The 17,209-nt window shown below is 42.8% G+C and overlaps 1 protein-coding gene across 1 annotated transcript; it reads left to right on the plus strand.

Annotated features, from left to right (window-relative positions):
* The first annotated feature begins 188 nt into the window (after positions 1-188).
* On the plus strand, positions 189-13,369 carry HRG (histidine rich glycoprotein). The gene is made up of 7 exons (XM_017866536.1): positions 189-445; positions 3,201-3,317; positions 4,209-4,299; positions 5,939-6,105; positions 7,104-7,184; positions 10,264-10,365; positions 12,185-13,369. The coding sequence occupies exons 1-7, from the start codon at positions 263-265 to the stop codon at positions 13,022-13,024; spliced, it is 1,581 nt and encodes a 526-aa protein (XP_017722025.1). The 5' UTR covers positions 189-262; the 3' UTR covers positions 13,025-13,369.
* The last annotated feature ends 3,840 nt before the right edge of the window (positions 13,370-17,209 follow it).

Consider the following 17,209-nt stretch of genomic DNA (forward strand, 5'->3'; position numbering starts at 1 on the left):
TCTGCTATCTACTAGAAAAATCCAGATTTGTGCAGATCACAGTTCCACCCACTCAGCAGCAGCATTTCTCAACTTTCTGTCCCCAAGACCCACTAATCATTTACAGCTTGTTGATGTTTATTTGAACCCAGGGTCAAGGTTAACACCCCCAGTTACACAACAAAAATGTATCAAGGTTTTGTTTAATCAATTGCGTGTGTTTCGGAGAGTCTGCATAAAATTCTCTGCAGTGGCAGATCATAGCAAGGGATGGTTTAACAAAATGAAGACGCTCATTGCAGCACTGCTTTTGATCACACTGCAGGATTCGTGGGCTGTGAGTCCCACTGACTGTAGCGCTATTGAGCCGGAGGCTGAGAAAGCTGTAGACCTGATCAATAAAAGGCGGTGGGATGGCTACCTTTTCCAATTGCTGCGGGTTGCTGATGCCCACTTGGACAAAGTGGTGAGGAACTGCCATTGGCAGAGCTGAGTTGGGAGATTATGCATGGGAGCAAATGTGACTCTACCCCCTAGGCTTACTGCTTTGCACAATGAATGGCTTTGGTCAGAGTTTTTTGTTTGGTTTCTGTGGCTACTCTAAATTGTTCTTTTTTCCTTCAAACTAAGATCTGTTATTAGTGTGCCCTTAACTATGATTCGATTTGTGGGTACGTATAAGCGTTTATGCTGAGCCCAGTTATGTGCTAAGTACTGCCAGAGAAACATTAGAATAAACTATGGGCCTTGGCCTCCAGGCAATAATAATATGCTGGCACATACAGGCAAACTTTGTAAGTTACTCGGATAAACTAGAGAGAAGGCAAAGTTTTCTCAACCCTCCTAAGGCTCTTAACTTAGCCTGAAATAAAACTGGTAGACGAGACCAGGCGCGGTGGCTCACGTCTGTAATCCCAGCACTTTGAGAGGCCAAGGCAGGCAGATCATGAGGTCAGGAGTTCAAGACCAGCCTGGCCAACATGGTGAAACCCTGTCTCTACTAAAAATATGAAAATTAGCTGGGCATGGTGGTGCACACCTGTAATCCCAGCTACTCAGGAGGCTGAGGCAGAAGAATCGCTTGAACTCGGGAGGCAGAGTTTGCAGTGAGTCGAGATGGTGTCACTGCACTCCAGCCTGGGCAACAGAGCTAGACTCCATCTCAAAAAAAGAAGAAGAAGAAGAAGAAGAAGAAGAAGAAGAAGAAGAAGAAGAAGAAGAAGAAGACATACAACTTTATTTAATCCAAAGTTTACCTGACACAGGAGTCTTCACAAATGAAGACTCAGATATCCAAAGAAACTGGCCACTTGCATACTTAGAATCCACGAAGAGTGTGCAGAATGCAGAAGTGTGGTGGGACAAAAGGCTGTAATCTAAGAGTCATAGACTGAAAGAAGGACCCAACAAGGCCTGTCTGTTTGAGTTCTTCATGGCCTCTCTGTGTGGCATTTCTGGCTCCCAAGTATGAGACAGGATCCCTCTGGAATGCGGATCTGAGGACCTACTATCAAACAGAGTAGGTCAGAGAATTTCTTCATGGCCAGCTCCTACAAAGAAAGACGCAGGGGGAAGGTTAGATTCATATTTTAGGATTTATGGATGCTTTCGGGGAGAGGGATTCTGCTGTCTGTGACCTGACCTGGAGAAGAGAAATTTTAATTTCTATGACTTGCCTTGGGGGAGAAAGCAGAGTAGGAGAACAAAGGGCAGAAGGTCAGACAGATCTTGCTACTGAGGCCCTTCCCATTTCCTTCAGTTCAAAGGACTCAGCATGCCAAAGTACCATACTTTGAGGTACCATGTCCTGAACTCCAACAATAGCCAAGTGGCCAAAGGAGTGGTAAATGTACTCGGGCAGTTTAATGAGGGGAGATCTAGTAAGACTGGATGGGAGGAGGCTTCCCCTGTGTAATGATGCACGGGTAGGATTTGAACAGGTCTGGATAAAGGTGTTCCTGGTGTGGTGAATTCCTGGCACCACCTCTTCTAGGTGGGTGTGGAATCAGGAAGAAGGGTGTTAGGGAGCCATTTAATATAAGCAGGTGGGCTTCAGAAGTTCCATGTGGGCTCTGGAGCAGCCATCAGGTGGGAGCCAAGCCTGTGGGCTTGTCTTGAGGTGAAACAAGCTGTCTTCACTTAGATTACACACCTACCTAAACTGGACTAGAGGAGCTGATAGACATTATAGAGAGACATGAAGCCTGCCTCTAAGCTCCCCAGATAACCTACTCTCCCTCTGATGGAAAAACTGAAATTAAGGAGGGCAGACGAGGAGTACTACAGAAAACAATTTACCCTTCTGAAAGCATCAAAGGGCACTCTGGGTTGCAGAGAACAGGTGTGCAGGAGTTTAGGACTCAACCAGTAATTCAGTGACCATTAGTCCCATGCCAGGCTCATCGACACATATTAGGGTATAGGATGCATCAGCACAGAGCTACCTCTGAGAGCTAGGGTAGAGAGCGGGTGGGTGGGGAGGGGACCTGATGTGCCTGGGGAAACTGAGGCAAGAGACAGGGACATGAAGTAGAAAGCTATTTATGTATTCAGGAATGAAAGAACAAGGGTTAGACCTGGGTAGTGGGAGTCAAGGAAATGAGACTGAGGAATAGACATGAGAGACGTTGACAAGAAAGACCATTCAAGGCCTGGTACTGGATAGCAATAGCAAGGACAAGGAAGACATCTCACAGGTTTACATGTTTTACCCCAGAGTCTAAGGCAATATGTTGTTAGTGGTGGCACTGACAAAGACAAGGGAAGTGGAGAGGCAGCTGGTTTGTAAGGGAAGAGAGAGGGTTTAGCTTTGGGCAAAGTGACATCAAGGCAGAAAATCCCATGATCAGTAATAGAGCTGGGCAAGAGGACACAACTACAAGGACAGATTGGAGGCCCTGATGAGGTTGTCATGACTTACACTTCTAGGCATGTATAGGTGATGACACCTCCACTAAACCACCACTGCCATTTAGTGATCGCTTCTTAAAGTTTATGGGCAGGAGACACATCAGGACCACTTAAAAAGAAGTTTTGGAAATAGCTCATTGAAATTATGTATTGGAATCAATAGATCAAATGACACAAAGGTAGGGCAATTGCAAAGACAGTGAGAGGAATAGGAATTCTGTTTTAGTAATAAATATATAGCTTTAATAAATTTAAAAAAAACCCACCAGGTTTCCATGTGCTACTCACATGTTGCTTTTGGCATTCCTCAGGAAAATGCAACGGTATATTACTTAGCCTTAGATGTGCAAGAATCTGACTGCTTGGTCCTATCCAGGAAACACTGGAATGACTGTGAGCCACCTGATTCCAGACGTCCATCTGAAATAGTAAGTAAAGAGAGCACCTTCGCTCTGCTCTTATCATTCTTATTTTCTATCTACTCTGTTCACTCAGGGCAGCCAATGCCTGGGCTAACACAGTAGAAGAGAAAGGGCAGCTTTTGCCTTGAGATTCACCAAAATGATGTTAACCTTGAGCGATACTCTTGAGAGTCTTTCCTGGGAAACCAGTTCAGGACAACTCAGCAGGGTGTGTGTTCCCATCAAAGAGCATAACCAGCTGTGAGTCCTTTTGGGCAAATCACCTAATAACATCCCTCCACTTCGGTGTTTTTTGACTGTAAAATAAGAAGTGAGTTTAGGAAATCATGGACTCTAAAGGCCTTCCACTCTTGACAGTCTACAGGTATGAGAATCTATGAATTTGTAATTGTGTCCTATGAACAATGGTCCTATTTTCAGGAATGGCCAAAGGGATTACTCGCAGTGAGGAATTGGGTCTTGCTCGGCGCCCACGATATACACTGAGGAATAAGATCTGGCTTTGCATGTGGGAGGTGGGTACTCAAATGCCAGGCTCTCCGACACAGGTGGAGAACATGAAGATGAATAAGCAGAGATTCAAGATTTCACTTCCAGAAAATAAGAGGTTCACACTCCTTGGAGTTTCACCACTTTTTCCCTTGAAAATGTTTGGGGTATGGTCATGATGCTTTAAATAGTTTCTTGCTGGTTCTCCTGAGGATTTTGAGTTCCAACAGGAGGCAGCATACAGACATTGACTAAGAAAATGCGCAGTTTGAGACAAGCTTTGATGAAAGAGATGTGTTTAAATGGACAGTAGGAGGACGCTGCATCACCTTTTTGCTCTTTCACATCCGACCTGAGGAAGGCGGGATGCAGTGACTCAGCAAGTCCTCAAGAACCTCTGTTTTACAGGTGATCGGACAATGTAAGGTAATAGCTACAGGACATTCCCATGAATCTCAGGATCTCAGAGTGATTGACTTTAACTGCACCACAAGTTCTGGTATGGTAATCTGTTAAATTGCTAATTAATTCTTGATTCATGCAAATTCAATCACACAGTGGTATTTGTCTCATCTATGTACATATGTATTCATATATATTCAGATGTATTCATGTACATCTATGATGTACATGAAAGAAAAACCTTCATAGACTTCATTATTATTCATTCTCCAGGTAATAGAAGGGAGACAAGTTTCCCCTGGTACTGGTACACTTTCCTTTAAAGAAATTCAATACATGAAAATAGAGATTTAGGAGAGGTAGGTTAGCATGATTATAGATATAGGCTTTGGAGTCAGACTTGCTTTAGCTTGAGTCATCATCTGGCAGTTGTATAGTCTTGGGAGGAAGTAAAGTCTTGGGACTATGAAGTAAAGATTATGACACTTTCTAGTTAAGACAAAATAATTGACGCTCAAAGAGGTTAAATGACTTGGCCTCAAGAACAAAGCCAAGATATTGTGAAGATGTGACACTATCCCAGGAGTGTTAACTCTAAATTCCATAGCATTTATTTATTTATTTATTTATTTATTTATTTATTTATTTTTATTTTTGAGACAGAGTGTCACTCTTGTTGCCCAGGCTGAAGTGCAATAGTGTGATCTCGGCTCACTGCAACCTCCGCCTCCCAGGTTCAAGTAATTCTCCTGTCTCAGCCTCCCAGGTCGCTGGGATTACAGGCATATGCTACCACACCCAACTAATTTTGTATTTTTAGTAGAGATGGAGTTTCTCCGTGTTGGTCAGGCTGGTCTCAAACTCTTGACCTCAGGTGATCTGCCACCTTGGCCTCCCAAAGTGCTGGGATTACAGGTGCGAGCCACCAAGCCCGGCCTCCATACCCTTTTTATTTACATTTTCAGAAAGAATTATCACAGAATTCCTTTTTAAAATAGCAAATCCAAATATGATATTAATACAAAAATGCAAGCTACTGCCACAGGAGGTTGCATTGAAGAAAGGATGATCTGTATCTTCTCCTCTCTCTGAGCAAAACTCTGTGTTAATACTCCATCTTCCTCCTTGGCAACAGCAGGAAGAACTTATTAAAATATTAGTGGCCTGGTGCGGTGGCTCACATCTATAATCCCAGCACTTTGGGAGGCTGAGGCCAGAGGGTCGCTTGAGCCCAGGAGTTTGAGACTAGCCTGGACAATGTGGCTCCACCCCATCTCTATTGTTTAATATATATATTAATATATGTCATATTAATACATAAATATATAATATGTATTATATAATACATAAATACATAATATGTATTATATAACACATAAATATATGATATATTAGATAATATATAAATATATAATAGATATTAGATAATAGATAATATATATTTATATATTAGCAAATGTCATATATATATATATATGTTAGCACCTTGTCAGTGGTACTGGTGAAGGCGTCGTGAGTAGGGGTCACAACATAGACATTGGGATCAGAAAGAGTCAAAGGAAGAATCAGCAGTTTAGCTCTGTTGCGAAATGGCTGATTGATCTTGAAGCAGTTACTTAGCTCTTCCAACCCTCAATTTGCCCATCTGTAAAATGAAAGTTACTGTCATTCTTGCCACCAAGCCACCATTAACATTTCCAGCCCTTAACTGTGACACTGCCATCTTCTTTCTCCAGTCTCTTCAGCACTGGCCAATACCAAAGATAGTTCCGTCCTGTTAGATTTCTTTGAGGATACTGAGAGTTACAGAAAGCAAGCCGACAAAGCCCTTGAGAAGTACAAAGAGGAGAATGATGACTTTGCCTCTTTCAGAGTGGACCGAATCGAGAGAGTTGCAAGAGCGGTGAGTCTCCACTAAGGTTCAGCTGGAGTCTGAAGGCCCAGACTCCAAATTGGCAGCAGGAACTGAACGGCACACCCTCTCCACGTGCCTCAATTGACCAGCTGCCTTTTAATTTGTCACTTTTGGGGCCATAAAAGATAGGCAGCAGATATTTTTTAAAATACCGAACAATTGCCTTCCTCAAACACTTTTATTTTTTGAAGGGTGGGTGGGGGAGTGGACATCTGACAGAGAGGACAGAAAATCTAAAGAGGAATCAGGGACAGACAAAAGCATATGAGGGTTGTGTCATTACCAATCATCCAGTACTAACTCTTGTACTATGATGGAAAACTGAAGTTCAGAGAAACTACCTCACAACACCCAGTAATGTGCCTATGGCTAGACAGTTCCCTGCTCGCTCTACAAGGACCCAAGTGCTTTCACCCAGAACTGTCTTGTAGAGCAACTGGTTGACATTTGCTATGCATTCAGAAAATGCAACGTTAAATAGATTGTGTTACATACAAGTAAGGAAATGAGTACTATGCAGTTGCTCAAAGAATGTTTGGACCCATGCGCACTGGAGTTTCAAAACATATTGGTATAGGAAAACACAGGTTATAGAACAGTACTTAGACTATGAACCCATTTATATGAAACACTTAGATCTACCTGTGTATGTGTAACATATCTAGGAAAACACTCAAAGAGGAAACACATCAAATAAATGAGAATGACAACTCTGGGAAGAAGTTGGAGTGCAGGAGGAGTGATTTTTCACACTCTACTTCATCATGTATTTATTACTTGAACCTTTTCAGTGAAATGGTATTCACCTTATCACTTAGGTGACACATTTTTAAAAGGCAGAAACCATTTTAAAAAATTACACATACTGGTGATTTTGAATTCTCATACTGCCTTAAAAAATATTGAATGGTAGTTATAGTTATCTACTGCTTTTTTTCCCTTTTCTTTGTCTGTTCTTGAAACTATTTTGATCCCATCTGTTCTAGAGAGGAGGGGAAGGAACCAGTTACTTCGTGGACTTCTCTGTGCGGAACTGCTCCAGACACTATTTCCCCAGACACCCCAATGTGAGTATAAGAAACAAACCTGCACATTGTGCACATGTACCCTAGAACTTAAAGTATAATAATTAAAAAAAAAAAAAGAAATGTCTGTGATCACTGACTAGAGTCACAGAGAAGAAGAAGAAGAAGAAGAAGAAGAAGAAGAAGAAGAAGAAGAAGAAGAAGAAGAAGAAGAAGAAGAAGAAGAGGAAGAAGAGGAGGAGGAGGAGGAGGAGGAGGAGAAAGAGAAGGAGAAGGAGAAGAGGAAGGAGAGGAAGAAAGAGAAAATGAGGAGGAGGAGAAGGAGGAAGAAATGTCTGTGAAATACAAAGTATCATCTGGGATGCACTTAGTACCTGCCAGGCACTCTTCTAAGTGATTTACACACAGGATAACTTTTGTTTTTGAGATGGAATTTCGCTCTTGTTGCCCAGGATGGAGTGCAATGGCGCGATCTCGGCTCACTGCAACCTCCGCCTCCCAGGTTCAGGTGATTCTCCTGCCTCACCCTCCTGAGTAACTGGGATTACAGACATGCACCACCATGCCTGGCTAATTTTTGTATTTTTAGTAGAGATGGGGTTTCACCATGTTGGTCAGGTTGGTCTCAAACTCCTGACCTCAGGTGATCCACCCACTTCGGCCTCTCAAAGTGCTGGGATTACAGGCGTCAGCCATCACACCCAGCCTGTGATAATTTATTAACCCTCACACTACCATATGAGATAGATGCTACTTTCTTCCCAAATTAGCAGATAGGGAAACTGAGGCACAGAGAACATAAGCGAACCATAAGAACATGATTTCATAATATACATGATATATATCTAAACTTAAAACTAAGTTGCTAACTCATTAGGATTACAGGCTTAGTTAGAACTATAGCAACTTGTACTAAGGCCCTACACCCAGTGGTTTTATTAATTCCACATCATTGATACTCACGCAATCCCACTCGACAAATAAGGAGGCAACTGAAGCTCAGCAAAGGAAAGCTCTTGCTGATGTTGACAACCAAGCTGAGATTAAAACTTAGTTATTCTTATAGAAAGTTCAGTGGGATTTTTCCTCTAATCATTTACCAATAGATTCCCATGTATCTGCAGGGAGACATTATTAATACTACCTGGCATTTGCATGATGATCTACAGTTAAAGAAACACCTCCACATCTATTATTACCAGGTCAGAGCCTCGTGAAAATCCTGCTAACAAGGAAAAGCAAGTATCTGCCTACATTTCCCTGTGACAAGGGGAGCTAAAATTAAAACCACTTACCTAAGGGCACTTAGCTAGAGAGTGTTAGGAAATGGAATTTTAATTACGATGTCAAGTCCAGGATTTTTCTGAGGTTTAACAGCACATTCTCAAGAAGTCAGGAAACAACAGGTGTTGGAGAGGATGTGGAGAAATAGGAACACTTTTACACTGGTTGGGTGGTTGTAAACTAGTTTTCCACCATTATGGAAAACGGGTATGGCAATCCTCAAGGATCTGAACTAGATACCATAATGACCCAGGCCATCCCCTACTGGGTTATTTCCAAAAGATTATAATTATTCTCTACCAAAACACATGCACACGTATGTTTTTGCGGGCACTATTCACCAATAGCCAAAGATTTGGAATTCACACCCATGTCCCAATCTGTTTGGACAGACTTGGGATTAAGAAAAATTGTGCACATATACACATGGAAATACTATGGGCAGGCCATAAAAAAAAGGATTGAGTTTGCGTCTTTTGTAGGGGACATGGATGCAGCTGGGAAACCATCATTCTTAGCAACTATAAGAGAGAAAACCAACACCGCATGTTCTTCATCATTTTGGTTGGAAACTTGAACAAATGAGATCATTGGCTCGGGAAAGGGATCATCCACACCTGGGGCCTTTCATGGAGGGAAGGGAGAAGGGATTGGCATTGGGGAGTTATCATGATAAAATGGGATTGATTGATGGGGGTGCTTGAACGAGGTGGGTTGGGTCCAGGCACCCAACATGGGCATAAGGTTCAATATTGTAACAAACCTGGCACGTTTATGGCACCCATGTCCCTAGGAACTTAAAAATAATTTTAATTAAAAAAAAAAAAAAAAAAAAAAAAAAAACAGCACATTCTCCCTGGTCAAAAGGGAGAAACCATCCATTAGTACCTTTGTTAGCTGTTCTAATATCCAAACTGAACCAGGTCTAGGATCCTTCTTAGTGGCCACCAGAAAAGACACCTCTCTCCCTTATTCCTATGGTCAAGAAATCCTTTTGGTATGGATAATGTAACCCCAGACCTGATGCATCAGAGCTGAAGAAGAGACTCGGGAGTAAGTGTTTTACACCATCCTCTCATTTAATTAAGCCCTCCCACAACCTGTGAATACATAGTATTATCCCCATTTTACAGTGGCTGACTTCCAGAAATCTTTTGTAACTTTCCCAAACTCAGACAACTAGGAAATGGAGAAGCCAGGATTAATATAGGTCTCTCTGATTCCCAAACTGTACTCAGAACCCTGGTGCTTAGCAATTTCTTCTAGCAGACAGCCGTCCTCCTGTCCTAGTCGATCTTTCACAGGTGAGTTTAGGAGCTGGAGCACAGGAGTGCCATCCAGTTGTAGCCCTCATACTTGAGTGGAGTCAGCAGACACTTGCCTTAACAATGTCCACGAAAACCCATCTTTATGCCGTACAGATTCCCTCCTGTCCAACACTTTCCTCCAAGGGACTCGCTGAAGTTGTAAAAGTCCCTCTTTGGCACCATTCCTCATTGTCCTAGGCACAGGCAACTGAGGTCTCCAGGGCAGAAGGGTTGGCCTAAAGGCAAGGCAGCAATGATGTGGTCTTCCTCACCACCACCCTTGGGAAGCCCAGTGCTGGTGCCTGCTCATGAAAAAAACACAGCAACTTGAGTGATACCCTTCGCCATCTGCACTTCCCCCAAAGCTTGATGAGGAAAGATTGCTGAACAACTGGTGGGGCTATCTGATCATGTTACCCTGATTTTTCTGAAGCACTTCTTCCTTTTCTGAATGTCTGGAAGCTAACTCCGGCTTGTCATCTTCACACCACCTGGACACACACACTAACAGGCTCCTCATTCTTTTGTAGGTCTTTGGATTCTGCAGAGCAGATTTGTTCTATGATGTAGAAGCCTTGGACTTGGAAAGCCCGAAAGACCTTTTCATAAACTGCGAAGTCTTCGACCCTCAGGTGGGTTGTCTAAGCAGACTTTGTCGTGGCAGTGCCAGATTAAGTGACATATGTACACAAATAGTGTTGTTGGTTCCTAAAGCTCTATGTATGGGTGTGTGTGTGTGTGTGTGTGAGAGAGAGAGAGAGAGAGAGAGAGAGAGAGAGAGAGAGACACAGACAGACATGCAAGAAAAGATACAGAGAGTACCCCACAACTGGGGAAAGGAGTGCAATTGCCAGCTTACACAAAAAGTATGAAAACTTTTCCAAGAATTGGAGAGGGGTAACAATTGGCAGAAAATTAAAATCATGTCCAATTCAACCAAACTTGAATGAATTTGAAAATGCTCCTTGTAGTCGGGACTCTGACGCTGAGACTTAGTCATACCTAAGCTTGTATTATTGGGCACGGAATCTAAGGGGAATAAATTAGCCTCAAATTTGTTATGTAAATGTATATAAAATGAGATGCAAAACCATATTTTGCATCTGTCTCAGAAATCTTTTTTCTATTTTTACGTGAGTACAAAGATTTGCTTCATGAAATTTTTCATATCAGAAACAAAACTGAAAATAATCCAAACATCCAATCCCAAATTTAAAAAAAAGAAAAAGAAACAAAGGGCAGGATTGTCGCCACGAACATGGCTCTGTCTTTTTTTTTTTTTCTGAGACGGAGTCTCGCTCTTGTTGCCCAGGCTGGGGTGCAATGGTGCCATCTCAGCTCATCGCAACCTCCGCCTCCTGGGTTTAAGCGATTCTCCTACCTCAGCCTCCTGAGTAGCTGGGATTACGGGCATGCAACACCACGCCTGGCTAATTTTGCATTTTTAGTAGAGACGGGGTTTCTGCATGTTGGTCAGGCTGGTCTCAAACTCCCAACCTCAGGTGATCCACCTCCCTCGGCCTCCCAAAGTTCTGGGATTGCAGACGTGAGCCACCACGCCCAGCCTCTGTAGCTATTTTTTAAAAATTAAACTCGGAACAGGGAAGAGAGAAAAGAGGTCAAGTGTTCAGCCTTTAGGAGTAAGGGACATTGATACCGTCAAGTCTCAGTTAAGAATATCAGTTATAAGGCACTAGTTTTCCAGTGTTGGTCTACAGATGGGTGCCAGGTGATAATATTGTTTCACCACTCTGTGTAGTAAAAGTGAAAAAAAAATAAAGGTAATGGAGTTTTTTATATTTAACATTTATCCATCTAAAGGACAATCCTTTACTCTGATATTGTGTTTCTGGCTCTTTTTTTTTTTTTTTTTTTTTCTTTTTTTAATCAAAATTTCCTTCCAGGCTAGGCATGGTGGCTCACACCTGCAATCCCAGCACTTTGAGGCTGGGATGGGTGGATCACTTGAAACAAGGAATTGAACATGGTAAAACCCATCTCTGCTAAAAATACACAAATTAGGAGCCTGGGCAACAGAGCGAGACTCTGTCTCAAAAAAAGGAAAAACAAATTAGGTGGGCATGGTGGCTTGGGCCTGTGGTCCCAGCTACATGGGAGGCTGAGGTAAGAGAATTGCTTGAACCTGAGAGGTGGACGTTGCAATGAGCAGAGATAGCACCACTGCACTCCAGACTGGGTGACAGAGTGAGACTCAGTCTTAGAAAAAAAAATCATTCTTTTGTGAAACAATAATAGTGGTAAATGATACTTATATTTATATTTTAAATATCAACTGGGCTAGATAACAATTTGAGAATCCTTTTTTGTAATCCTTTTAAAATTGATTTGTGGAATCTATGATCTGGGAGTCGTTGGTGTAAATCGAGTCAAGTATCTAACATCTTCTTTTATGTTCCATGACGATAGGCACTTTTCTGTGTCCTTTTCCAGGAACATGGGAACATCAATGGTGTACCGCCTCATTTGAGACATCCCTTCCACTGGGGTGGGCATGAGCATTCTTCTACCACCACCAAGTCTCCACTCAAGCCCCATGGATCCAGAGATCATCGTCATCCCCACGAGCCACACGAACATGGACGCCCACCTCCTCCAGATAAAAGAGATCACTTACATGGACCCCCACTTCCACAAGGCACTCCTCCACTATTGCCCATGTCCTGCTCAAGATGTCATCATGCCACTTTTGGCACGAATGGGGCCCAAATACATCCTCATAATAATAATTCCAGTGACCTCCATCCTCATAAGCATCATTCCCATGAACACCATCCTCATGGACACCATCCCCATGCACACCATCCTCACGAACACGGTACCCATAGACAGCATCCCCATGGACACCATCCCCCTGGACACCATCCCCACAGGCACCATCCCCATGGGCACCATCCCCATGGACACCATCCCCACTGCCATGATTTCCAAGATTATGGACCTTGTGACCCACCACCCCATAACCAATGTCACCATTGCCATGGCCACGGCCCACCACCTGGGCACTTAAGAAGACGAGGCCCAGGTAAAGGACATCGACCCTTCCATTGCAGACAAACTGGATCTGTGTACCGACTCCCTTCTCTAAGGAAAGGTGAGGTGCTGCCACTTCCTGAAGCCAATTTTCCCAGTTTCCCATTGCCGCACCACAAACACCCTCTAAAGCCAGACATTCAGCCCTTTCCTCAGTCAGCCTCTGAATTATGTCCAGGGAAGTTCAAGAGTGAGTTTCCACAAGTTTCCACGTTTTTCACACACTCACTTCCAAAATAAAATGTGATTCCTTTGAAGAGGAAAATGAATTATACCTTTTAGAATCATAAATAAAATGACCAGTAATTTTGAAAATTACAGTTCTTTTCTACTTGCTTTCATACTGGAGATGCAGCAAAATGTGAATGGGAAAAGAGATGGCTTGAGAAGAAAGATCAAATGGAAAGGAGAGGAAAGAACTCAGTGCTGCCAATTAGTAGTTAATTCTGTCACTCACCACTACAACACCTGAGGCAAATCTATACCACTCAGAATCTCCTTTCCTGGACTTAACTCTAATTCTAGAGTCTCTGTTACTGCTTGGGCTATACCTGGGCATACCAATAAAGTATGGTATTGAAACTATTATTATTATTTATTTCATTTTATTTTCTAAGTTCCAGGGCACATGTGCAGGGTGTGCAGGTTTGTTATATAGCTAAATGCATGCCATGGTGGCTTGCTGCACCTATCAACCCATCACCTACGTATTAAGCCCAGCATGCTTTAGTTCTTTTTCTGAGTGCTCTCCTGCTTCCCACCCTCTCCCTATTTATTATTATTAAAGTGACCTAAATTCTCTCCTAGTGATTATTACTAGGCATCTAAATTTTCTTTTGGACAAATAAGTTCTAAATTCAGTCATGAAGCAAACAAACTTCTGGTTATAAATTGCAAAGAAGCTTGCTAACATGAATCATGACCATAAATTCAGGTGCACAAGAAATGTCACTTTATGCTCAGAACAAATTAATTTCTATTTGAGAATGCCATTCTACTGGCTTACTGGGAAATTTAACACTGGTCCTTCCTGGAGTTCCCTTGCCCTACCCTGCTACTTTCCACACAAAGTTGGCCACAGTTCTAGAATCTTACACAGTGCCAAGCTGTCCAGGTGGTGGGAAACAGGGTAGTGACTATCCCTCAGCCAGGGTGACTGTTGGACCAATGATCATCATCATGAGTGATAGCCATCATGCTCAGGGATAGTCACGACCCTGTTCACATCACTCTTTCAGTCTGATTTATTTGCTACTTCTCTAGCGAACTGTAAATGCAGGAGTGTCTGTACACTAGCAATGGACATGACTGCCAAGGTATGGCATATGGTTACTCTCTCCCTGGGATCTTGCTGTCTTCCCAGCTGCATGCCCAGAAAGCACTCTTCTTCTTATACCTTCTCCCTCAGCTAAGGACTCTCTTGCTAGTCTCAGGTAAGTTCACTTTGTTTATTTTTAGGGCCAGAAGACTCTCTTTCCACTCTGTACTCCTCTTTGTCTTTCCTCCTCAAATCAGGACTTAATCATTTGAACAAACTAAAAGAATTCAGATTCTGTCTATCTTCCAACTACAATAGTGATACTCAAAGTATTTCATAACCAACGTGACCCAAGCACTGACCAATCAGACCAGAAACAACAACCTATCAGAAGAGTCATCATCCATAAACAACCCACGTGACCACACCAGCAGCTGCAGCTGAATGTGGCCCTGCAGAATCACTTTCCTCCTGGAGGCATGAACACCAGGTCAGTTGCTTGAACAGGGAGAGGAGAAAGATGAGACCCATGGAGGGCAAAAGATGCAGAGGTTAATAACTCAGGATGTATCCTCCCGCAGAAGCACTGGAGTAGGGTTCAATAATTTATAAAGTATTTTTGTAAACATTGCTTGAGTTAATGAAAATATTCCTTGGAATACAGAGGAGTTGAAGCTCTCAATTCATTTCAGTTAAGTGCATTCTTCTTATGCACACCCGATACTGCAGGGGAATAATGGGATAAGAAACCATTCCCACCCTGAGACGGTACATTCTACTAGAGGTTTTAAACAACACACCATGCTTTTTTAGACTTCTTTTTTTCCCCCCCACAGAGTCTTGCTCTGTCACCCAGGCTGGAGTGCAGTGGCACAATCTCAGCTCACTGCAACCTCCGCCTCCTGGGTTCAAGCGATTCCCCTGCCTCAGCCTCCCGAGCAGCTGGGACTACAGGTGCCTGCCACCATGCTCGGCTAATTTTTGCATTTTTAGTAGAGATGGGGTTTCACCATATTGGCCAGGATGGTCTTGAACTCCTGACTTCATGATCCACCTGCCTCAGCCTGACAAAGTGCTGGGATTACAGACGTGAGCCAATGCCCTCAGCTGCTTTTCTAGGCTTCTTATGTCATCCCAGCTAAAAAGTGTATCAATTTTTGTTTACAAATATTTCATAAACTTTCAAAGGTGATGTTCACAGAGGCAATATAATTAATGCCTCTTAAAAGTCTAAAGTCCAAACTCCTCATTCTTCTCCAGGAAAGCTCTCCCACTTCCTAATATCAGCCTTTCTGTCAGTGGCGATACCATTCTTAAAATCCTTCAGGCTAGAAATGTTTATTGATTTTCCCTTTTTCTTCATCCCCAATTTATGCTATAACAGAAAACACTTTGTCTGCTTTGTTCATTAAAGCACTTGCCACACACTAAGGGTTTAAGAAATGTTTGTATAATGAGTGGGTACATTAAGCATTTACTATGAGTCTGAACATATGGCTGATCACAGTGGCTCATGCCTATAATCCCAGCACTTTGGGAGGCTGAAGCAGGTGGATCACTGGTAAACATGGTGAAACCCCATCTCTACCAAAAAATACAAAAATTACCTGGGCATGGTGGCTCACGCCTGTATGGAGGCTGAGGTGGGAGAAATACTTGAATCTGGGAGATGGAGATTGCAGTGAACCAAGATCCCATGACTGCACTTCAACCTGGGCAACAGAGCGAGACCTTGTCTCCAAATAAATTAATAATAAAAATAAAAATTAAGATGTTTAATACGTTTTGGAATTTAATCTTTACCAACAACTCTCTCATACAGAAAATATCATTGTATCAGAATAGGCCAGTTGCTGGAACAAACTCAGTGGCCTAATGATGGAGAATTTGATTTCTCTCTCATGTTACAGGTCAATATGGGTTATCAGCAGATGGCCATCCAAACGGTGATTCAGGGTGCCAGGCTCCTTTTGTCTGGGGGATCTGCTCTCCCCTTGGCCTCAGAATTGTCTCTTGGATCCTCTGCATCCAGCCCACATGGGGAGAGAGTGGAGGATCATAAAAGTGGTTTCTGTGGGTCAGGCCTGGAAGGCGCATGCATGATTCGTGCTCACATTTCACTGGCTAGAACTCAGTCATATGGCCACATCATATGCAAGGGAGATGGGGAAATGAAGTCTGCCTGTACTCCAAGGAGGAAAGGGACATAGGTAGGGAAAATGGGCTGTACAATCACCATTTCTTAGGGAAAGAAGAGAACCAAAGAGGTTGAATTACTTGCTTAGGATCTTACAGTCAGTAAACATGGGACTGGGATTAGAACTTCGATTGGCCTCCACCAAAGCCACATGCTGTCTTCTTGATGATACTGCCGGCGATGATGCCCAGGCCTGTTTCTGAGTCTTCACTGCAAACACTTGCTGGTCAGCCGTGACCATTCTGGTCTACTTCCCCCGGACTCTGCTCCCTTATGCATTTCTTCATCCTCCCAGCATTCAGTTTCCACATCTCTGCTTCTCCTCCTTCCTCTCAACCTAAGAACTTCACAAAATCTCTTCCATTTTTCATATTTTCCACACAATTCCCCATTAAAATCTGCCTTCTCCCATGACTATGCACTTGAACCTATTTCAGTCAGGCAGGTATCTTAGACACCTTTGTTGCGGGAGGTCAGGGACCCCGAATGGAGGGACTGGCTGAAGCCGTGGCAGAAGAACATGAATTGTGAAGATTTCATGGACATCTATTAGTTCCCCAAATTAATACTTTTATAATTTCTTATGCCTGTCTTTACTGCAATCTCTGAACATAAATTGTGAAGATTTTATGGACACTTATCACTTCCCTAATCAATACCCTTGTGATTTCCTATGCCTGTCTTTACTTTAATCTCCTAATGTCATCATCTTTGTAAGCTGAGGAGGATGTATATCGCCTCAGGACCCTTTGATGATTGCATTAACTGCACAAATTGTTTGTAGAGCATGTATGCTTGAAAATATAAAATCTGGGCACCTTGCAAAAGAACAGGATAACAGCAATGTTCAGGGAATAAGGGAGAGAACCTTAAACTCTGACTGCCAGTGAGCTGGGTGGAATAGAGCCATATTTCTCTTCTTTCAAAAGCAAATGGAGAAATATCACTGAATTCTTTTTCTCAGCAAGGA

The sequence above is a fragment of the Rhinopithecus bieti genome, unplaced genomic scaffold, assembly GCF_001698545.2.
Source record: "Rhinopithecus bieti isolate Rb0 unplaced genomic scaffold, ASM169854v2 scaffold_2432, whole genome shotgun sequence".
In the NCBI taxonomy this organism is placed as follows: domain Eukaryota; kingdom Metazoa; phylum Chordata; class Mammalia; order Primates; family Cercopithecidae; genus Rhinopithecus; species Rhinopithecus bieti.

Excerpts from the sequence above, each read along its gene's own strand:
- HRG (XM_017866536.1), top strand. The coding sequence starts at position 263 with ATGAAGACGCTCATTGCAGCACTGCTTTTGATCACACTGCAGGATTCG. Across the intron at positions 3,318-4,208 it reads CCAGACGTCCATCTGAAATA|GTGATCGGACAATGTAAGGT; the intron begins GTAAGTAAAGAG and ends TCTGTTTTACAG. Across the intron at positions 4,300-5,938 it reads TAACTGCACCACAAGTTCTG|TCTCTTCAGCACTGGCCAAT; the intron begins GTATGGTAATCT and ends TTCTTTCTCCAG.